General features: G+C 34.3%; 2 protein-coding genes, 1 long non-coding RNA gene and 1 pseudogene across 3 annotated transcripts; all 4 read right to left on the bottom strand.

Annotated features, from left to right (window-relative positions):
• Positions 1-352: 352 nt before the first annotated feature.
• LOC120114060 (solanesyl diphosphate synthase 3, chloroplastic/mitochondrial-like) lies at positions 353-2,976 on the bottom strand (the record flags this gene model as incomplete). The annotated part of the gene is made up of 11 exons (XM_039135085.1): positions 2,933-2,976; positions 2,714-2,816; positions 2,505-2,585; positions 2,219-2,290; positions 1,797-1,961; positions 1,616-1,702; positions 1,464-1,532; positions 1,265-1,324; positions 1,028-1,159; positions 797-886; positions 353-528 (listed from the first exon to the last, which is right to left on the bottom strand). Coding segments are annotated over exons 1-11 (1,079 nt in total), but the record flags the coding sequence as incomplete, so codon positions are not given.
• A 1,654-nt stretch (positions 2,977-4,630) lies between these two features.
• LOC120114057 lies at positions 4,631-5,542 on the bottom strand. The gene is made up of 3 exons (XR_005515358.1): positions 5,140-5,542; positions 4,679-4,964; positions 4,631-4,644 (listed from the first exon to the last, which is right to left on the bottom strand). It is a non-coding gene; the product is annotated as an uncharacterized LOC120114057 (long non-coding RNA).
• A 94-nt stretch (positions 5,543-5,636) lies between these two features.
• Positions 5,637-9,491, bottom strand: LOC120114056 (annotated as a pseudogene).
• A 1,491-nt stretch (positions 9,492-10,982) lies between these two features.
• LOC120114054 (F-box protein At5g46170-like) lies at positions 10,983-15,467 on the bottom strand. Its single transcript, XM_039135081.1, has 2 exons — positions 14,189-15,467; positions 10,983-11,386 (listed from the first exon to the last, which is right to left on the bottom strand). The coding sequence occupies exon 1, from the start codon at positions 15,394-15,396 to the stop codon at positions 14,212-14,214; it is 1,185 nt and encodes a 394-aa protein (XP_038991012.1). The 5' UTR covers positions 15,397-15,467; the 3' UTR covers positions 10,983-11,386; positions 14,189-14,211.
• Positions 15,468-24,320: the final 8,853 nt, after the last annotated feature.

Below are 24,320 nucleotides of genomic sequence, written 5' to 3'. Positions count from 1 at the left end.
AGAATCTTTTAGTTATGGACAATACATTTATATCTTATAGATATAACTGTTTGAACTCGAAACTTTAAAGAAACAACTCTTTTTTGTCATTGAAATCACTGGAAAGATTTTGAAAAATTAGATTTTAGAATATATATACCATGAGTTATAATTTAGAAAGTAGTATTCAGTTTTTAATATGGGCATGGGTAACAACAGAACCGAGGATCTAATACCATGTTAAGCATCCAACAAGTAATACGGAATACTTTAATCGATGTGGGATAACAACGGTTTAACGAAAGGAAGTGGGATTCGGCTGTTCTCATTTATTCCTAATTGTGAGTATTCGAACGAGATTAATAGCGCTTGCCTTGATTTCCTTACGTCCGAGCTGCTACTTTTGGGCAGAATCGATGGCTGCTGCAGCAAGATTAGCATGCTTCGTCGCCAGTTCTTTCGTCCTTGTATTCCCTTGCTCTTCCACAGGTACTCAAGTGTCCAATCAATACCAAAACTTCCACTGGTTTGATTTGAAGTAGCATTGAGCTGCGAATTTGAACTTACCGTATTATATTGGCAGAGTTGTCGAAACCCTGCTCGATCACGGCTTTGAACGAGGAAACTCTTACATGGCATATATTATAGGAGCAGTTACGATTCCCTGCGAAGATCGGATCAAGTTCGTCAACATTTGTACTCGAAAAAGGGTTTCAAAAAAAATGGAATCAACAGAACATGTAGTTGTTCGAATATATGTCGCATAGAGTAGATGCAGGGCCAAAGAGATATAGCACGATGTTGTTAGACAAATTACCTGTCGTATGTCCGATAACAAACCCTTTCCTAATGAAGCTGATGTGCCTGTGAAATCGAGAATATCGTCTATGAGCTGATATGCCAATCCCTGGGAAACGGATAAAGAGAATCAGGAAATGGCCAAAGAAATATGAACTGTAAAACACAAACTGAACGTATATTCGATACACGTATGTACTGGAACACGGATCGTAAAATCGAGAGGATGGTGTTTAAGAAGTTTACAAACCAAATTCTTGCCGTATTCAAAAGTCAACATTGCAACTTCGGGTGCTTGATTGGATAAAAGGGCCATGGCCTTGCAGCTGTTGGAGACCAATGATGCAGTCTTGTGGTATGTCTTTTGCATATATACTCCATGCTGCAATTAAAAAGTTTTTTTTCCAATATCTTTCAGTTAGACACGAGAATCGGATAAAATACTTCAGAAAAAAAAATGAAGAGTCGGTCCAACTCGGCATCTTACCTGCAGCGCTGCTCGACGTTGCAGCCATTTGCATGGTTTCACCGGTAACAAGATTCTCGACTGCAGTAACTAGTAATGATACAATCTGCAGTGCTAATAATGAGTTTGAAATGGGAAAGTGTAGGATATGGGTATGATTCTGGCTTGGGTACGCTCGATTTTTCGAGCTTTCTTCATTCGGACAATTGTACCTACATACCTCGTTTTCAAGGAAGCAAGGGCCCTTAGAGCTCGAAAAAAGCAGAAAATCCCCTGCTAACACTGCTAACTGCATCATATAGATTGATAGCCAGGGAGTACTAAAAATTATGAATGTTTTTCGATTAACATAAGATGTATGTATTTGGTTACCTTATTTCCGACCACAAAATTTAACGAACTGACGCCTCGTCTCGTTTTCACATCATCCAAGATGTCATCATGAATTAGACTAGCCACCTGAATTCACAAAGATTATTAGATCAGTCTAACAATGGATACAGAAATGTTTCTCCACATGAGAACTGTTTGATGCAAAGATTATGGACTGTGCCTGAAATGAGTATTGTTTGCTTTGGAGACGAAGAACTAACAGGATCATCTCGGTTATTTCAGCAACAAGTTGCTGTTTCCGACACAGTTCAACTCTAGATGTATCCGATGCAACTAAAAGATGATTCGGGTCTATATATCCATTGATTTGGCCATCAACAACAACCTGCAAAAAAGTATGAAAATCACCTTGAAGTACACCTGTTTGATCCTCTAAGAACCGAGTACTGGTAACCAACACACTCATTTAAGTGCAAGTAACATAGGCGGGAACATCGAATGCACAACATCCCTCGGTTTCTTTTGGTTGGAGATTGAACAAAGCTATTTAGTAGTGTTTAGTTACCGGTTTATGCATGTGAAATGTACTCATGAGCATCAAAGGAACATAAAACATAAAACATTTAGTAATGTTCTTATTACCATGGAACATGTTCTCTTCCCTTCCACTCCATGTTCGAAGAAATATCGAGCAGCCGAGGCAAGCTCAGGGACCTAAATGACATAGAAATTCATGTTTCAATATCATCATCATTGTAATCAAACTTATCTAAAACATCTAATTTATTGAGATCTGAGAAGGGTCACTGTTCGGTAAATCTGAATGCTTCTTTTGACTGACTTATGCATCGGAAATTCGATTCCGGCAACCTTCTGAGCATAAAACTTTTACTAAACAGCCAAAAAACAAGACATGGCAATGAAATACCTCGGAAACTGCAGATGAACGCAACCTGTTTGAAACAAGTGAGATTTCATCAGCAACAAGGGAAAATGGATCCACTTTTTCCTGGAAAAAGAATCGACTTTCAGCTTCAGATTATGATTGCTGAATCCAAATTTACCAATATTTGAAACCCAGAATCTGTCTTTTTTCTCGTTAAAAAAAATGGAAGAACAAAGCTTTTTTGAATGTACCTTCGGATTAGAATCAATGGAAGAGTGAGAATTAGCTGTAAAAACAAGAGATTGGCAGTGTTGAGGACAATGAAACAAAGGTTTTCTGGGAATCCCAGAAATCCTGGAAAACACCCGAGAAAATAGTCTTCATTTTCCTCATACTGCAATATTAAAAACTTTTGCAAAAACATAGGATGAAGCAAATCATGTCATGTTTTCAATCTGTGTCGGATTAACTGATTGCCATTTTCAGTCAAAGGAACAAAACAGTGAGTGGACATTTTAGAGAAATAGGGCTAAAAAAGGGTAAACTAACTGAATGGTTACTTTTGTTTCAGTTTGGTCACTTCTAATCACAAATTTTGAAAATGTTATGTTACAATCACTTATATTATCGATTAATTAAACTTTAATCAATTATTTATCGATTTTTATTATATTTGATCATCGAGCCATTAACTCTTAATCTTAACCTTCTCTCAACAACTCTTTAAACATTTATATATGTATATTGAACATAAATACTTTAAAAACGTTATTTAACTCATCAACTTAATAAAAATAATTGGGTGATAGTCAAAAGTAAAACATAAAAAAATAATTGAAGAAGATATAATTTAAATGCCATGCGTTATTTTAATATATCATGTGATGATGGAGATTGATGAGTGAAAAATTAAGTAAATCGATAGGATTGATATTAATAATTTACGTCATGATTTAATCTTAACTCACATCTCATGTTATAAAATGATATATAATTAAAATTAGGGTAAAGTATACAAAATAGTCCCTGATTTTAAGGGCACTTGTATTTTGGTCACCTAACTTTTAAAACTTGCAATATAGTCATTGAACTTTTAATTCATTTTCAAAAAATCCCTGCCGTTTCCTCTGTTAATCTTATCTGACGTGGCACATTACCTCCCATCTCTTCTTTCTCTTTCTTCTTCTTCTTCAAGAAGAAAGAGAAGTAACGTGTGAGAAGGAGAAGGAGAAGAAGAAGAAAGAAGGAAGGAAGAAGAAAAAGTTGGAAGGAAGGAAAGAAGGAAGAAGAAGATGGGTTGACGGAGTTAACGTGCCACGTCAGACAAAACTAGCGGAGGTAACGTCAGGGATTATACTGGAAACGAACTAAAAGTTCAGTGACTGTGTTGCAAGTTTTAAAAGTTGGATGGCCAAAATGCAAGTGCACTAAAAGTCAAGGACTATTTATATACCTTGCCCTTAAAATTAATGTAACGATTAATAATTAGGAGGTAATTGTTAATAAGTTATCATAGACACAATCCTTAGTAAACATTCTTTTAACATTAAAATTATACTATTATAAAGAAATCAATGCATTTTTTCCATTTAAAAGTTTTAAAAATAAACTAATTCCTTCTTTAAAAAGCTGTCTTGGTTGTTTTAATCAGTTAAACCAATTTTGGCCAGTTCGATTGTTACCTTATTCTTGGTTCCACTAAAGAAAATGAATTAACTGATAACCAATTTTTTAATAAAAATTTTAACCGTAAACGATCTAACATTTAATTATCCGACTGATTAATCGAACAAAATTTTGATTTGATCGTTAAATCGAATAAAATTAAACATGAACACTCCTAATCAGGATGGAACACGGTACGAACGACGTAACGTAACAAACACAGGTAATACATTTAAAACATGAATAATCATATTTGCATAATTGATTTATCACCTAGAGAGATTTGCTGATAATGTTTCTTTACTTGAACTATTATATACAGTATAACCTACCCTCGAAGCCACTCGGTTTTTCTCTTCCTATCGGTCCGAACTAGTTCCGAAAGGGAATAATAAACGTTTCTCCGAATTATGATAAAATCATTCACCGGTTTGAAAGTTCAAACGTAAAATCAATCTCACCAGAATCACCCCGATAGAGTTTTCATCCAAGGCAAATAACCGCGCCTCCGTAAGGCCTGCAACAGCAAGATTATGCCTCTTGAACTTTACCTTCGATATTTTAGATGGAGTAGCGTGAAGAAGATGGCGAGGATAAGAGAAGAACTACCGACAAGGAAGCAAGCATGGCCGAGGAAGTCATTCTTTCCCCCCAACCAGCTTGATGTTGAAAGGACAAGCTTCTTTTACCGCCAAAACTGTAAGTGTTGTAGTTGTTCATAGATTGACTACTATGACATCATCGACATCCAGGTCCTCTCGATTCTACCGTACAATTTCCGGAAGCTAGGGAGAGCAGATGTACGCATCCATACAATAAGATCCTCTGGTCGCTTAGCTAATTATTTTAATGCATCCATTTTTACCGAAGCCCAAAAAAGAATAACAAAGAAAAGTGGTTATTGCAGGATATGTCATTTGTCATTTCGAAAACAGGTGTTTTGAGTAAGTAATGCTAATAAAAGAATCGGAAAGAACATGGTAGGAAGTCTCGATGCCGAGCTAATACTTACAGGAATTTCTGGATTCAGTTTCCCACCACCGATCAAGGTTCCATTTTGGAAATTGAAAGGATGAATGCTTTTTCCAAATTTGTGATCCCGACACTCTTCCAGGCAATGTTCTTCCTGTTAACTTTAAGTTCTGCTCTCTCGCGAATAAATGTAAATGAATCATTAAATAACTCCATGCTATCAATCCACAAGGAACAATGGGTTGACCGTTGTTCAACTCAACAGGTTGACAGGAACTTCTGTCATGATACTTCGGACCATGCAAGAGTTGTTTATCGTTTCTGCTTTTGACATACCTGGAAAATATATAAAACAAAGGAAATGCAAATCGAAGAAACAACGGAGATTAAACAAAACTTCAGACTAATTGTAAATAACAAATATAACTAAACTACTACTGCCTAAAGAGCGCAGCATGCCTAAACAATTAGTAGTTCTGGACAATCTAGCATCAATGATCAAGCTAAAGCATTAAATGGTTAAGCGAAGAGTCTGCACTTCGATGGTTCTAATAATAATTATCGAGCTGGTAGTAAATGTAAATTGGAGCTTTCATGTACTTGAGAACCTACAAAGCATGGTATAGATGCAAAATAAACACACATGAAAGGAAAAAGACACATTTCACAGTGAATCAACGTGTTCAACACCTTCCTTGAACAAAGAAGTGTTACCAAAAACCCGTCACAAGCAGAATTTTTAAGACCCGGGGAAAGGTACTCTACTAAGAACAATGCACCTACATTTGAAGGAATACCAACCACAAAAAGATGCATAGATGACCACAAGTCAAAGCTTTGGATACTTCACAAAAAAATTGAAGGGGGGAAACAGCATTTTAAACTTTCTCAAATGTAAATTTAATTCATCGAAAAAGAAGTTAATTTGATTTCACCAATACTTAAAGTTTGATAGGAACAGTAAAGCAACTTGTGATACATTAGTTCGGAAGTCTTACTTCCAATTTGAATAGACTAAACTTTCACAGATAACCAGAGTTTTAACTTGGTAAATTTCAAAGCCTAAGAATAAGTAATAGTCCAGAACATAGTCACATGGATCGCGGTACGCTCGGTACGGGAAGTGGAACGGGATCGCAATTCGCTAGGTCCCTAAAATTCGGTACGGGGGGGGTAGACTTCTTTCGGATCACTCCGGAACGCGATTTCGAAGGTATAAGGGTGTGTGTATATTGCCACCTAATGTATAAAGATAACTAAAATAGAACATGCAAAACTTGAAGGTCAAATGCCTGAAACAACTAAATAAATAAAAAATTGGGATCGAAATGAAATGCATGTAAAACTTAAGAACCATTGGAAAGTTAAAGAACCTCCGAGCAAGGACCAAAACACTTGAAACTAAAGGGAGCCTTTACGTGATTAAACCCCTATTAGAATAGGTTCTAAAAGATGTATCCATAGTAATATAAATCACTTTTTGGGTTTCAGAAACCATAAGCCTTCATTTGTTCAACAAACCAGAAAAGAACTTGGGAGTTCTCTGCATTCTCTATCGACGGAGAGAGCACCGCCACTCAACGGCGTGATCCACGATGGCCGGAACTTGACATAAACGGCCCAAAACCCTCTCAACCTCCTAAACTTGGATCTACAACCCTTTTCCCCAAAAACCAAGAAAAAAAACTTTGATCTAAGAATTACCTCTCGACCCCCTTTTGAATACGGTGACCTTCGAGTTTTCTGACGCCTAAAGCAGATAAGCTTTCATCTTTCTCTTGTCCTTTCTCTTTCTTTTCTCTTGTATTTTTTTATTTTTGCTTGCTAAATAATGGTTGATGGGTGAATTTCGTTTGCGGTTTTTTCTTTTCCTTTCTTTCAAAATAAACACACACACTTAATACCTTCGAAATCTAAAAAAAGACGATGAATAGCTCCTTCCATAGTCAATTTTGGATCGTCGTACCGAATCGTGATTTTGAAGCGACTGGAACGCGTTTGTACCGCGTTTTGGATCGCAGCGTACGGTACGTAGATCGTGGGCTGTTGAGCGATTTCTGTGACTATGGTCCAGAAAACTCAGTTGCAGTTTTACACTGCAAAATGGTTGAAAATATAGCTTGGCCTACAGTGAAATGCAAGACACTTTCCGTATCAAATCCCAGACAGTTAGGGGAATGCACAGAAATGACTATGCCAACTTAAGGGTTACTTACTTGAAAAGGTAGTAAGATTGCCCCCTGAAAATATATCAATACAGAAAGGAAGTATCACCTTCATGAGACGAGAACAATTCTTGGGAATTGAGTCACTTGGATATGAAATTTTATCAATTCTAGATGGCTCAGGTACACATTCAATATCATATCGGTCCACGATTTCAACAACCTACCAATCAAATAAAAATAGTTCACAGGTATGTTCTCAATATAACAACAGATGCCAAGAAAAGTAGTATTATAATAACTAGACATGAGATAACAATAATCAAAGAATGGATAATTACCTATGGGAAGGTCGCAGAGTAACCAGGCCAACAGGAATGAAAATTAAACTCATAAACAAAATATCGTAATAACCTGTAGAAATGAAATGGGCGCTCATCAATAAATTAGATAATAATCAGCACTAAAGACAGCCACCACCGCAAAGTGCAAGTTAACTATTAGTCAGATAAATGAAAAGTTCGAGTTGTCATGCTCTCACCCATCCTGGTGTTAAGACAGGTTTGCAAGCTGGAAGACTTTGCTGAGTAAACAGATAAAATGCTGCAAAACACATAACAAGCAAAATGTTTATGAGGTATATTTGATTGCTCAGCAGACTAAACAACAAGTCCAACTAATCCTGAAAAACAAAATTGGAGATGACTGCAGACAGTTTTCCTACCACTTCATAAATATAGTACTTCAGATATGAAAGCCAAAGTTGCAAAAAGGCAGGCCCGGACTCGGTTTGAGTATCTATGCAATTTCATGTATGTCTAAGTATCATCCAGCCTTCTTCTGTTAGAAGTTATTCGAACTTAACATAACTATCCATTCATTTAAATTTTCAATGTGTTCTATGAAATGGAGAAAAAATTCAAACAATGCACCATCATTCCACTGACTATTCTCACTGCTGCAACTTCCCAAGTACAAAAGATTTGACGACAAATGCAATAACGGGCATTAACACTTTCCTAAGTACACACTGGAAGAAAAATGCAAGCAATGAAGGTGGTGGACACATATAAAGAACAAAATGACTCGTATTTTGTATCATTTATGTTTGTCTATATGTCTTCACATGCAGATGGAGCGTGAGAACATGCACAAACGCTAGGGAAGCAGGCATATCCCTTCCTTTGTCGTCTTAGGTGGTATGTGTGAGGATCTCTTAGAGTGCCTGTTTGAGAGTGTTGTGCATGTATCTAAATAAAACCAAACCAACAAAGATATGAATAAAAAGCTTCAAGAGTCCAAAAATTAAAAACAAAAGATTCAGGGAAAAAAAAACCTGTTTCCCTGGTTCTGTGTCTTTCTCTATTTGGATCGGTCATTTCTGAAACTCAGCTTTGTTCTACCACTCCCATCAAAATATAGCAATCCCTTAACGCAGCCCCTGAGTTTTCTGGATAACAACACGCCAATCAAATCAGTAAAGCAGAAACCTCCACACAAGCCACGCCAGAAACAAAACCTCATTTCGGTGCATGCAATTTTACTTTTAAAAAATCGGTATGAAACCTGTACTATAATAGAACACACAATTCATCTACATTCTACATTTCATCGTCTTCATCGCTCATTCAACATTTCTCTGGACACAGCATTTTACAGTGTTGATTTCCACTCCATTCCCTCTCAGTTCCTGGGTTGCTTCCCTTAGGTTACAATTTACAAATTCATAGAGTTATAGCTCCAATTAAACTCAAAACAGAGCTCAATTTATCCAGCTTCAATTTTACGATATCTTATTTTTTGCAATTTTAAAGCAGGCAAACGTAGCATAAAGTTACGAATCACAATCTACGATAATTTCATTAATCCTGATTCTAAAACAGTAATAAAAAAACTCCTTTCTGAAAACCAAGTAATAAACGGTCCAGAACATTAAGTTTCGCATTTCTTTTCTCTCACATTCACGGAAATTTCTACAGCTCAGATCAATTTTTTTAAAAAAAAAAAAAGAAAAGAAAAAAATCGAAAACGAGAAGCGAAGATCGAGAGGTTTACCTGATGTGATGAGAGATATGAAAACGAGAGACGCGTTAGGATTTCAATTTCATTTTTATTCGATAATTTAACCGAAAGTGAAAGATTGATTTGGATGAGTTAATTAGAATCTTTCGAATCTATCTGTCTGTGTTTTCAATTTCTTCAAGAGGTAAAGGGAATGAAAGGGAAGATGACGAGTGACGACGAAGTCAAGCAGCGGAAAATTAAATAAATAAATTTTCATTTTACTTGGATTTTGATTAAATCTTATTTAATATTTTTTGTTATTTATACTTTTTTCTATTTAATAATATTTTAATTTAATTCTTGAATCTTTTGTATGGAATTATCAAATCTGGAGAATGGTCAAATTGTTTTACATCAAAAGAATAAAGACATTAAGTATTAAAATTTAAAATATAAAAAAATTAAAATCTTATTTAATTAAAATTTAAATTAAAAATGACACAATTACTCAACCAAAAAAAAATTATAGTGGTCAAAACCCTCATAATCCTTTAATGGCTCCGTCCATGCACATTAATCCTTGAATTTGAATTTTTAACTCATTTTAATATCAGATATAACACATTACGAGTGTAGCACTTCACATAATCTCATTATGTTGTATCATCAAAGAGATTAAAATAAAAATTATATCAAATTTACAGATTAATATTAACCGAAACAAAGTTTAGGAGTAAGTTGAAAAAAGTTATAAAAGACTAAAAATAATTACCTTTTGTAAAAAAGATGGTTGAATACTTTATCTGCCTCATTTAATAAATAAAAATATGTGATTAAAATGATGTCTTAAGGTTGGAAGGTTATGAAACTTACAATTTGGCTCATCTTTTTCCAACAAAATTCTCTCAGTTTTCTCTTTAACCAAACAATCAAAATCATGATTTCATAAAATCACATATGATTTCAACTTTCACTTCTTAAAATTCCTTGAAATCTCATCATCTTTTCCGACTGCTTTTCTCAACTGACCTTTCAAGAGAGATCACAAATCGTGGCTCTCGAAGATTGTTGAGAATTAGACGAGGCAGGAGTTTCTACAGACAAAGATAAAAAGAAAAGATGCTTCCTATTAAGCAATCAACAATTGAAAATCGGTGCATATCATTAATGATATGGGAATTCGATATACTTAATTCATACCCCTCTTTAGAAATGATATCTAATACATTTAAAACTCGAATCTCAATATCTGCGACCGCAACCTTTGCCGATCCTAAACTACGACGAAACAAGCATTTGAGAACATTCGGAAGTTAGAATGACATCAATAACCCACCAAGGGGCTTTATCTGATCAGTTCATGCTTCTAACTGTGAAAATAAAGATATTCAAGAAACTATTGACAGCAATCTTAGTGAAACAATGCAGGGCTGGATCAATGGATGAGGACTTCAATCACAAAGTGGTCAAACAAATGTTTGTCTACGTTCAACTACACCGCACCAGAACCCTTTCATCATCTAACACGGTTGCTCAAAGTGGCACCCTTCGTTTTATCATCAATTCATAACTGTATTCGTGTTAGAACTAATACAGTGGTAAACCCAACAGAACAACTACATATGAGTTCCAACTTCTATTGTCTATGCATGAAATCAAGCAAAGAATCCATGAAACTTTGACGAAACTACTGTAAATTATCGAAGAAGAAACATTAAAAGCCAAGTGTAAACTACATTTATTGATGAAAATCACGATATATAACATAAAGCACAACATGGTGATATCTACAATATTCACATATAGAGGGATTGTACACACAAAAAAATGTGAAGGACTACAAGCTCAAAGCTCTTACACCATCAAATTAGTTGCAGGTGTCCACTGTTGACACGCAGCCGAGACAAAAAAAAAACAGCAGGTGCATTTGGCGATCGGTTAAAATGCTTGCACCACATATCAACAAGCATGGATTTGTTTTATCGGTGATCCAAAGCAAGGTTTAGCTTTAGGAAACTGCTGAAGATTAAGCTACAATATGTAACAAATCGTCTCATCATCGGCTCTCCAAAGCATGCTATCACTTCTTCTCTTGACCATTGGGACTGACTGATTTCCCTGGAAAGCGCAAAATGAACTTTAAATACAGAAAAGATGCATAGATGAAGGGTTAAAACTTAAAAGCAAGCAGAATGGAGGCAAGTTATGCTATCTATGCTGCTCAGACTCAGGTGTGAGTATCGAAAACAGAATCGTTTTTCTTCAAGATTTCAATATATTTGGAGAGTTTTAGATAATCATATCCCGGTACTGTATCCAGATATAAGTCGGATAGGGGTTTCGGATCATGCATGATGTTTACTCAAATGAAAATTGAAATCCAAACCCCACATTCACCGCCAAATACACTCATGTTTGCTTTCTCTCTAATTTCATAAAGAAATTTACAAAACAAGGTATTTTCACTGATACATGCATCACCAAAAGATATCAAAACATATTTATATAACTTAGACCATGTAATTAAATATGATCTATAACTTAAGTGAATGCAACTTGTCGTAACCGTCTTTCGGTTTGGGTCCCGAAATGGGCTTCGACTTAGAAAATTGTGGATTGGAGTCGCCACCGATCATTTATTTAAAAATAAAGGGTTGATCGGATACCCTATTTCTTACCTGATCTGCGTCTTACCATAGATGTGTCGGATTCGGGAGTCGATTACAGTCAAGGAAGGGCTAGCACCCTTGAACTGCCCTTTCGGTACTGTGTAATTTACAGTTGTCTTTAATTAGAAAATGAAAGTTAAATTAAAAGGTAAAATATTAATCCAAATGCTTACCACTGATTGTTTGAAGTTCTCTCAAAAATCCAAGGAAAGGGTTAGGTAATGAAAGTAATGAAATAGAAAAAACAATGTATACAAAAAAGAAAGAATGAAATATGACTAATATAAAATAAAATATGCAAAGGAAAAAACGAAATACAAATAAAGAAAGAAGAAAATATAACAAAATATAAATGGATAAAAAATACAACATAATAAAATAAAATATAAAGCAATGAAAATGAAAAAAAAGAAAAAAAATATGCGTAATATACATATAATAAAAAGAACAATTATAATAGTAAAAATAGTAATGAAATAATAACGATGAAAAATAAATAACATATATATATATATGTAGAATATAAAAAAAATACATAAAGATATAGAAATAAAGAGTAAAAAAGAGTAATACATATACGTATATAATAAAAAAATAATATAATAGCATAAATAAATAAATAATAATAATAGTAAAAAGTAAAAGGGGAAATAAATAAAATAAAAATGGAATAAATAATTAATGAATGAAACAAGAAATATATATATGTTAAAGTATAAAAAGGAAAAATATCAATAATAGGTAAAATGATATATATATATATATTATATGTAATACAAAAAAATGTTAATAGAAATATAATTATAAGATAAAATGAGTAAGATTGATAAATAATAAAAAATACATATATAACGTATAAAATTATAAGATGTAGTAGCTAGAAAAACAGTTAATTAAAATAATATATATGTATTAATACTAAGTATATAAATGAAATATATATAGAAAATACGTATATATATATAGAATTACATGATATGGAAAAAATAAAAAAAGGTTAGTATAAGTATTAAATTGAATCAAAAACAAGTTAAGCGGCTAAATTGAAAGAAAATCAGAATTAGAGACCAATTCAAAAGCCAATTCGGGGTCAAAATAACTCTTTAAAAGCTGCGAGGGACCAAAAGGGTAGTTTACCCCATTTTCTTTAAAACACGCAGGTTCTGGGGCGTATATGTGTCAAAATCTGGGCTTAAAAAATTTTATTTCTTTCAAATGAATGCCTCTCCTCTTTTTCATTCATTTCTCTGTTCTGTGTTCATCCAAGGATGAACGGTCGCCTGGGTTCTTGATGAACCCAGAATCCGGCCATCGCAGCGCCGCCTCGTCGTCGTCGTCGATCGACGTCGGCCTCCAGTCATCAGCGGCAAAACACAAAAGGGAGGCTTTTTCCAAATGCTTTCGACCCCCCCGGTTTCAAAAATAAACATTGTTTTTGCAAAATGGCCTCAGAGGAGACTAGATCTGGGTTTTAAAACCCCGAACCTTCCTCTAGAGTTCATCGGCCGTGCCTCCTTGAAGGTGTTTCTTTGGTTTCAAATGAAATGAAAACATCAAGCATGCAACGAAAGCCAACTAAAAACGAAGGTAAAAAAAAAAAAATACCTTTCTCTTTTATTTATCGTTTCAACGAGTACAAGTACTTTAGCCTTTTGGTCGATTTGTTTGCTTGTATTCTTGTGCCTAATCCCCTCCGTCCCCCTTTACAACCATTTATGTGTTCTATTTATAGTACAAAAATACCTTAAGTTTAGCCTATTTGATTCCGAGTGAAACTCGGTTTCTTATTGTTGACTAACACACGGCGTTGTTTTGCGTTTCACGTATTGGTGACGAGCGAAACGACCGGCGGAGTCTTCGGTACGGAAGAGTCTGTAGTGGAAACGGCACTAGAACGAGGAAGGGGCATGCGGCGCTAAAGTTCCTGGAAACCCTAGGTTTGGCTTGAGAGCTGATATGCACGTGGGTTTGGGCCTGGTGCTGACTTGGGCCACTGTTTGTTCCTGTAAACGGGTTGGGTGACCTGTACAAAATGTAAATAATAAAATTAAATAATGTATATGTTTATAATATATATATATATATATATATATATATATATATAACACATAAAAGGATGAAATGGGGGGTGTCTACACAACTCATGAACTCACAGCGATACAAGCGCCAACAACTTAAAACTATTAACTAACATAGAATGATAGAATAAATTCATTGGCATCTTGTATGTCTAGCATTTAAGACTTTTTACCTTTGCATAAGCGGACGTGAATATCAAAACGAATTCATCTCCAAGCAATAAGTCCTTCCCTTGACCAGCATCTTGGTGGCAGTCCTATAAGGCTCTTCGAAAGCATTCAATAACCAAGAAACATCTGAGACCTGGCTTTTTGAAGCAGATAGTTCACTAGGCCTAATAGCAACCAGAGTAGCACCTTTCAAAACAACGCCATCGTGCAACTCCAAGTAAGGAGCATACCAAAGCTTCATATTCAACGCAGGCACCATCGTCCTTTTTGAGGCAAAAGAAGCAGATAATGGCTTCACTCTTAACTCCTCAAGCTGATCCCTGTTCATATAAAGCACCCCTTGTCCATCGGAATCGGTTAAAACCAAGCTAGCCAGCATCTTATGATCCGCAATTATAGGTTGAAGCAAATAATGTCTGGCTGATGCCGCGATTAACGAGCTGATCGTCCAAACAACCCTTAATTTCAAACCACCGTCGGTGTAAAACGTCTCTGGGATACTCCCATTGCCATCGCCGTATCCAACATTTGAACCATTGTTGATGCAAAATCCATCGTTCCCAAATTCCGATAACTGTGAATTCGCATTGTTAACTACAGAGGCAGCTCCGAGTATGACGCAATTATCAAGGGTTGACCCGAAATTAGCTCTCCATTTCAAAAGAACTCCGTCATCAATCCCTAGCTCACCGCCGGGTAATTCGATCCGGAGGAAACGAATCTCCTTGAAATTACGAAGATCCTGCGTAGGGGAATGATGGGTAACACCACCTTGGTCCATTTCCCAACCATCAAAAAAACCTCCACCGCCGGGAGCGACGGGTAACGTAGACGAATAAATGGAATTTAGGGTTTCGTTCAAAACGGACCGTGTAGGGCCGATGAACTGACCCAAAGCCTGAAGGGGCTTAACAATGCCGCCGAAGACGAGACGGAAGAGATTCGAGATAGGACCGACGAGGGCACGGGACTTGTCGGAGGAAGACGAAGAAGGGGAGCAATCGTCGTCGGAGATGACGCAATCGACACGGACGACGACGTTTTCGACTTGAGGAACTAGGGAATGAAAACGACGGGAAACAACACAGCAGCGTCCGAGAGCTTTGACGTCGCCGATGTTGTTGAAGATTAGGAGGAGGAGTGAGTCCGGGAGGCGGTCAAAGTGATCGACCGGGACGGGTTGATTGGGATCTGAATGAACCGGATACATGTTTACTTCGGTTCTGGGGAGGAAGACCGAGTTTCTGTGTACAAGAGAAAATTCAAGTGATCTGTTTGGGGACGGAGAAGAAATGATAGAGACAAATGATGGGTTAAGATAGATCCACGGTTTTTGTCTTTACATACACAAGAGAAAATAAAGGAAATGCGTATACAAAAAAATAGATATATACAAGGATTGGATTATGGAATAAATTTATACAAATTTATCAATTTACGAATAGAGTAACATATTCCAAATTAAAATAAACCCACGTAAATCCTTTTCTTCGAGTACATCAAGTATAGTCATCAAATCAATTACATGATCTAACTATGATCTAATAATTTTATTTTCCTTCTGATTATAATACGTATCTGTTGTTATAATTGTTAATAAAATTACTATACAATGAGATGTTAGTATTAACATAAATACATAATAAATTTATCTCGACTGATGTAATCATTATACTAAAAGATGCTCTCTAGAGTTAATATAATTTCTAGAGTATTTGTAAACCAAAATCTCATGGGGGCTGGATTTTTTTTATGTTAAAATTAGAAACAGTTCCTTACTTAATAAATGGATATGGAGGTACAGTGTGGAGAAGGATAGCTTATGGAGGAAGATTGTTGTAGCCATGATCAAGATGCAATCTTGCCAAAACCTGTTAACAATAGAACTTCTTCTTGGGTGTAGCGCAGTAATGTGAATCCTTCTGGGTCTTTGATGTCTGATTTTCTTGTTGAATTGAGGTGTGTTATGGGTAATGGAAACAATATAGATTTTTGGACTGATTTTTTTAACAGAAAAAATTTCTTTAAAAATTTCTTTTTCGAGAATATTCAGTCTAGCAGTTAAAAAATGCGGAAAGATCAAAGATTTCGATTGTTGGGTTCATGGTAGATGGGAATGGAGGATTAATATGACAAGAGCATGGTAGATGGGAATGGAGGATTAATATGACAAGAGCTTTCTTCGAATGGGAAAAACCTATGTGGAGCGAATTTAGGCTCGTATTAAGCATAGCGGTTAGTGTTAATCAAGGTCTTGACAGAGTAACATGGTCTGGATCGCTGGATGGTTTATACAATCCAAAAGCTTTATGTTCTAAAGTGGCTTGTGAAGGAAACTTGGAAAAGCCGTGTGAAGACTCGTTTGGTTTAAATTTGTTCCTCCAAAAGTTTATGCCTTTGTGTGGAAAGCAATGCTCCTTAGACTGCCTGTTATGGTAGAACTGGTAAAAAGGGGTGCAAATTGCATGATCAGGTTGCTGTTTGTTTTGCAATATTGAGCCGGAAGCGATAAATCATGCTCTTGTCATTGTATTGTAGTATGGAAAACTTGGTAACGATGGTGCTCTGTGTGGAATGTTAATTTAGTGTTTCCTAAGACTGTAAAACAATTGCTAGAGGTATGGTTTTCGCAAAGTGTTAGGAGGAAAGTGAGGGAGCTTTGGCGTATCGGTTTTTTGGTTTGATATGGGTAATCTGGATTTGTAGAAATAATAATAGATTTAACGGGGTTTCCTTTCGACTGAACATATATTTATAAAGCTTTGCTTTAGATAGGGATATGGACGCATTTCTTATGGCCGATGTTGGTTCTAGTGGTGTCCGACTTTGTTCGAAATCCGAAAGCTATCGTTCGTGGTGTAAGTTGATGGTTATCTCTGGTGTGGCGTATATGTTGCTGTTAGCTTCAGTGTTGGGTGGCCATTTCGGATACTGCTTCTGATTTGGTTAGTTTTCTGCTGCATGGTCAAGTTTCATTTTGCTTTGCTCGATTCTGTTTCTACGTTTATAGGTGGATGTTCTCTATGTTTGCGTTGGTTTTTAGCTGGATGTTTGGGGTCTGTTCTTTAATATGTTGTCCAATGGGACTGTATTTACTAGTCTGCTCTTGTTTGTTCCACTCCAGGGTACGCTCTTTTTCCTCCGAATAGGATTAGGGAGGTTTTTAATGAGGTCATTGGGGTGGTTATTTTGTAAATTCTCAAATATAAAGTACCATTTTTCAAAAAAAAATATAATTTCTAAAATGAAAATTAAACAACCGAAATTTAAAGTGAACAATAATACTATTATTAGTTTTAAATCAAAATTTCAAAAAATAACAAGAAATAGTGAAAATGTAGAGGAAAAATGAATTCCTAAAATAATTTGAGGGCACCGAAAGCTTTAGTATTTATAGGTTGAATTCTACGGCAGAAATCAAATAACAAAACTAACATTAAAATTACAATATGGTAGAAACAGTTATAAAGTGATAAAACTAGTCATTAAAATATCTATTTAGATAGAAAAAAGAAAGTGACAATAAATTAATTAGGGTAAATTATACGGGTGGTCCTTTATATTATTACTTTGTTTGATTTTGTTATATATTAAAAATCAGTTTTAGTCACTTATATTATCGGTTTGTTCGATTTTGGTCCATCGATATTTAACTCCTGTCAATTCATTAATGGATGTCTAACTTGGTAAATACAAAATAAATAAATAAAAACACCACCTGTTTCTTGAGTTATCCAACTGGTTTTGATAGTAGTTTTCACTCTTGATGACATGGGGTAATACTTTCCATCCTCCAAGCATCTAGTGTCACTCATGCCTTGTTTCTCACCATTGATGTAATCATTGTTGCCGTTGTAGTGGTTGTTGTTCTGGTTTTCCTTGGTGCTCCATTCTTTCTCAGTGAAGCTGGCCTCGCCCAAGTTTTGTTTCTCAGCGGCCATGTAGACGTTCTTCTTGTAGTAGTAATTGCTTCTGTTGTTGGAGCCGGATTCGGGAATGTCGTTGTAATAGTAATTTACTGCTTTGATATATTCAAGTATCAGCTTTTTCTTTAATAACATTTGAAGAAGAAGAAGAATCTTAAAACACCTTTTTATTTTTAATTGTCGACTTATATTAATAGGACAATAGGAATTAATATTTGATGGATTAAAATTGAACGAATCAATAACGTAAGAAACTAAAATTACTATTTTTCAAATCAATAATCAAAATCGAACATATTGGAAATATAAAAAACCACCCATATAACTTACCGAATTAATTATTGTACTATTGAGATATAAAATTATAACATTCTAAAAAGGATAAAAGAAAAGAGACGAAGTCTTATAATTTAATTATACTGGCCCAAAAACTCAGTGCATGTTCGTATATATAAAAGAAAATGGACCGTCTTGGAATTAATTACATTGATTAATGATAGTGAATTTTTTATTAGATTTATATATTAAATTAATATTTTATTTAAAATTTATTAATTATTTTAATATTTTATTTAAAAGTTAGAGATTAAATTAAAATTTAATATTTGTTATTAATGTATGATGTCATCACGTTAATCGTATTTAATTTCTCAATAATTAAAATGTTATATCCATGATACAAATGATTAAAAAGTTGATATAAGTGATCAAAAATATTATTTTTAAAATTTTAAATACATATTATTTTATAATCACTCTAAATTATATAAAAAATCAATAACAAAAATTAAACACATATAAAATAAAAATAATTATTTCAATAGTTGATGTCATAATTAATTACATTAACTATATAAGGTGATATAGATTGGTTGTAGTGACTTTATATTGGATTACATTAACGATAAATTAATAGTTAGTAAATTAAGTTTAAAAAAATTATCTTCTAATTTTTTATAATATATAATGTAATTAATTTATTAATAAATCATATACTAAGAATTATAAAACAATATATACATTTATACATAAAATGATAAACTTAATGTGGATGAAGTCAACTGAAAGTACATAGTAGCTTCACGACGAATGTACCGTGGCAATTTTGGTAAGTGAATGATTAATTTAATTATGTATGCCATGTGAAAAGTAAGGTTTGGTAAATTAAATATTAATTTTCCTTTTGTTCTAAAGTCGGTGAACCAAAAACAATTTTTTCCTGTTTGTCGTAAAATTCTGCTATGAATATTCTCTTCATTTACTAAAACACAATGATGTTTTGCATTTATATATTAAAAACGTACTAGATTAATTTGTTTTTAAAATGTATTGGTGATCTTCTAGGCTATAATTTATAGGTTAAATATATAGTTTGGTATATGGATTTCACTTTAAGCTTCAGTTTGATACTTAACATTTTTGGATCAATTAGGTATATGAATTTGGTTTTAATTTTCAATTTGATACATTAATTATTTTTCGGTTTAATTAAACACTTGGCCTTTAGATGCAAGTTTGAAAGAAAAATAATAATAAAGTTCCAGTATCTAAATGAACCAAAAAAATGTAAATGCCAAATCAAACCTAAGACTAAATTTAGATATATATCCCGAAAAAATTGTATAAATTTGAACATTGAACTAATTCATATGCCAAAACATATATTTATCTAATTATATCATACTTTGAGTTAATTGCATCACACATTCTTAAACTATAATATTCATTCTAAATTAGTCCTTAAAATTTTGAATATTTTAATTTCATCCTCAAACTATGAATCTCATTCTAAATTTATCCTTTGAGTATTCCAATCTCATTCTCAAACTATAACCCTCATTTTAAATCGGTGCCTAAACTTTTGAGTCTTCCAATTTCGTCCTCAAATTCATCATAATATGTAATTAATTTCAACCAAAATTTAACCTATTTTTTAATATAATAATAAAGATTCGCCTAACAATTTTATTAACATGAATGTGATTAGCATATACAGATAATTTTGGATGAAATTGAATGTTCAAAAGTTTTGAGATAAATTTAGAATGAGGATCATAATTTGCAAATGAAAATTGAACATTCAAAAGTTTGTAGATTAATTTAGAGCGAGTCATAATTTAGGGATACAATTAAATTATTTTAAAATTTAAAAACTAATTTAAAATAAAAAAAAATCATAATTTGAGTAGGTATGAGACAATTAATTGTAATACTTTCTAACGTCTTGCTTAATAATTTTTCACAAGAATTCCAATGTTTGTGTGGAAATTAGGATGGTAAGAAAATCTGAATTATTTAATAGGAAAAACCCAATAACCGTCAGATTTTGACCGTAAAGATACGAGCGTAGATTTTGAGACTTGAATACGCTTAGTTAATTTATTTTGAAAATAATTATATAAATTAGTTTGAATTCTAATTATATTTTCAGATATTAAAACAAATAAAATTTGGTTATTTCAACAATAAAATAATAATTAAATTGGTGGAGGAATTGGACCCAACTGCTTGACGTTTAACGTTGAAGACCTGCAATGGCCTTCTCTAAATCACATGTTCATAATTTGGCCAAAAACAAAGTACACGTTCATAATTTTTATTTTATTAGTATATAGAGACACGTCCTCTAACCATGTAAATGTGAAAAAAACTTATATATATATATATATATATAATTGGAGGCATCGATTCTTAATGTCAAAGTTGAATATATAATGTCAAACATTATTAATAAAGTAAAATTTATTAGATTTTATTATAGGGTTAAGATTCATTTATATCTAGTATATTTTTTTTGTTTTATACCTTTCTAGCAAGGATGAACCAAGAGGAGGGGTGGGTTCCTTGGAAACTTAAAATTACAATATATGTTAGATTTTTTCTTTGTATTTTCTATTTAAATTCCATTTTCGTTCATTGTAATTTTATAAGTTCATTATTTCTTAAAATTTTAGAAGTTCGCCGCCTAACATAAAATTTTACATCCGTCCTTACTTTGTAGGATCATTGGATTAGTAGAAACTAAAAAAATATATACGGCAAGAACGGATATAAATTCATTTGTGTGTTTATTTGTTAAATGATAATTTCTTGAAATAATTTGAGTGATTATAAGATAATATATGTTCATAATCTTTTTTTAATCATTAATAACACATACCCTGCAGTTGTAACTGTTCGAACTCAAGATTTCTATGAAAAACAACATTTCTTTAACTACTGAAATCACTTGATGAGTTCTTAAATAATAGCTCTTAATTATTTTATACTTACATATTATATAAAAGTATAGTAAAAATGAAAACATTATTGTAGTAATATTTATTATCTTCTAAAATAAAAAATATTTTAATTATTATATAAAAGTATAGTAAAAATGAAAACATTCTATTATTTCATGAAACGATTTCAATCCAGACATAATACGAATATATAAATAAATAATTTTAAATTTCATGGTTAATTTAAATTAATCGAGATCAAAGCATATAATACCCAATATGAAAAGCGAAAGAGCCGTGGACGTGAAGCAAAAGTCTAGAATAGTGACGTTAATATTAAGAGAAAATCGCCTCAGTGACCAAAAAAAAGTTATAATATACGATTTTAACCAATTTTTTTTTGGATTTGCCAAAATGACCAACAAAATCGCAAAGCGAAATAAAAATCGCAACGCGATCCCCAGAATCGCAAATCAGTTTCCAAAATCGCAACGCGATTCTTGAAAATCGCGATGCGATAGTACAAATTCGCATTGCGATTTTCAATAATCGCAACGCGAATATGAAAATCGCAACGCGAACACATAAATCGCAACGCGTATCCGTAAATCGCAACGTGTATCCGTAAATCGCAACGCGTATGGGTAAATCGCAATGCGTATCCGTATATCGCAACGCGTATCCGTAAATCGCAACGATAATACATAAAATCGCAACGCGTATCCGTAAATCGCAACGCGATATTTAAAGCGCCATTATAATCGCTACGCGTATTTTATTTTCAAATTACAAAAAGAATATTAAGACAAAATCCCGTAATCGCAACTCATAACCTAAAACCTAAAATCACAACTCAGTCCCATCTCTCACTCTCTACGGCGAAGAAATCCGTCCCCATCTCCGAAGATTTCCGTCCCCATCTCCGGCGAAATCCCTCACAACCATTCACGGTCAGAAATCCCTCACAATATTCAGAAATGGAAAATCAACCTCCGAGGGTTAGTTTTTTTAATTATTTTTATTTTGAAATGTTTGCATTATTGTAGGTTTTTCATATTGAAACTGATGATAAGTTTACTGGTCATTTCAATAATAGATTAACCATTTCACTTAGATTTCATTTCGCGTTACGATTCTGTCGTTGCGATTTTCATTTCGCGTTGCTATTCTCTCGTTGCGATTTTCAAGTTAGTATTTGTCTTTGTCTTTGTTCTGTCTTTTGGTTGAAGTAATGCAATCCATTCAAGTTTCAATTTGCAGAAGAGTCGCAACGAGATAAATGAAAATCGCAACGAGAGAATGACTGTCGCAACGAGAGAATCGCAACGCGAAATGAAAATCGCAACGAGAGAATCGCAACGCGAAACCAAAATCGCATTGCGATTTTAATTTCGCGTTGCGATTCTCTCGTTGCGATTTTCATTTCGCGTTGCGATTCTCTCGTTGCGATTGTCATCTCGCGTTGCGATTCTCTCGTTGCGATTTTCATTTCAACCAAAAGACAAAACAGTGTTGCAAATTTTAGTTTCAAGAATAAACTACTACTTTTTATGTTTATTGTTTTTGGTATATCTTCACAGTGTAGTTTTTGGTATATCTAACTTGGTATGTTTATTGTTTTTTGTAGAAATTTTTTTCGGCTCAATTGACCTTGAGAAATAAAGTCAGCCTGGCCACTACAATTGCAAAGAAGCTTTCACCTGCTCAAAGACAATTGTTTGAGGAAACCTGCTTCGGGCCATGGCTGAGAGTACAGCATCCGGGTGGAGATGCTAATTTGACCCATTTGTGGCTTCAGACCATGACATCAAATCTACCCGACAGTATACAACGTGGTGAGGAAGAGATATGGTTTCATTTTCCACCAGCGTATACTTGCTTTGGGCGGAAGGAGTTCTGCTTAATCACTGGTCTACGATTCGGACACGATGATGTAGGCCGGTACACTCGTCATATCGCCCGCCCATCATGGTTATCCCGGGTTTTTCCGGATGAGTCAATGGGAAGCCGAACCTACATGTCGACGACCTGAAGAAATTATTTAATAAGAAAGCTGGTTTCACTCGGATGGAAGACGTCGATGTTGTCCGAGTATGCCTTCTACTACTTGTGTATGCCGGCTTTTTAGGCAGAGAGGCCAGACAACCTATTCATCGGGAGCTAATAATATTGGTAGAGGACCTGAATGCATGGAATCTGTTTCCGTGGGGTTCGTATATATGGAAAGCTACCTGGACTAAGTTGTCGTCTGCCTTTGATGACCGCAAAAGTTTGCGGGGCGATGGGTCCAAATACACTTTGTCAGGCTTTGTTTGGGCCTTTAAGGTAAGAATTTCTATATAATGTTTCTAAAATTATAATTAATTATTTAACAATTACTAATTTTGTTATTATATTGTTTGTAGATTTGGATATTCGAGGCTTTCCCCAGCATGCGTACATATGCAATAAAAACGTCAAATGATATTCCCAGGGCTATTTCCTGGAAGAGGAAAACTCTGTTGGATTGGGAAGACTTAATACCATATGCCACAATAAATAATGTAAGTTAACACAAATACTTTCATATAATATATAAACAAGTTATTAATAGTAGACGTTTAACTTTGTTTGAGTTTTTATATTTTAGGAGGCCAACATTCCATTACAAAGACTGTCACCCACGGAGGAAGAGCTTGCCACTGATTGGTGGCAAGCTAGTCAGAGTTTTTTTGATGGCACGGATGATGAGCAGCATCCACTTCCTCCAATTCGAGAGCCATCACCTCACCTAGAGCCATCACCCGATCGTGACGACTATACACCTCTAGAACGAGAGCCATCACCTATCCCGTCACATCATCGAGCCTCTTCTCCACCATCACCTCATGATAGGCGACCGGCAAAGATGCCTCGACTCCTATCTCCCTGTTCTCCACCTCCACCTCAACGGGATGAGTCAAGGGAGTTACGTGATGAGGTCAATGCCTTGCGTGAGGAGATCGGTA

The sequence above is a fragment of the Hibiscus syriacus genome, unplaced genomic scaffold (genome assembly GCF_006381635.1).
Source record: "Hibiscus syriacus cultivar Baekdansim isolate YM2019G1 unplaced genomic scaffold, ASM638163v2 tig00110217_pilon, whole genome shotgun sequence".
NCBI classification, from domain to species: Eukaryota; Viridiplantae; Streptophyta; class Magnoliopsida; order Malvales; family Malvaceae; genus Hibiscus; species Hibiscus syriacus.
This window is presented reverse-complemented; position numbering and strand designations above follow the sequence as displayed.

Coding starts and splice junctions, on each gene's coding strand:
- LOC120114054 (XM_039135081.1), bottom strand. CDS start 15,396: ATGTATCCGGTTCATTCAGATCCCAATCAACCCGTCCCGGTCGATCAC.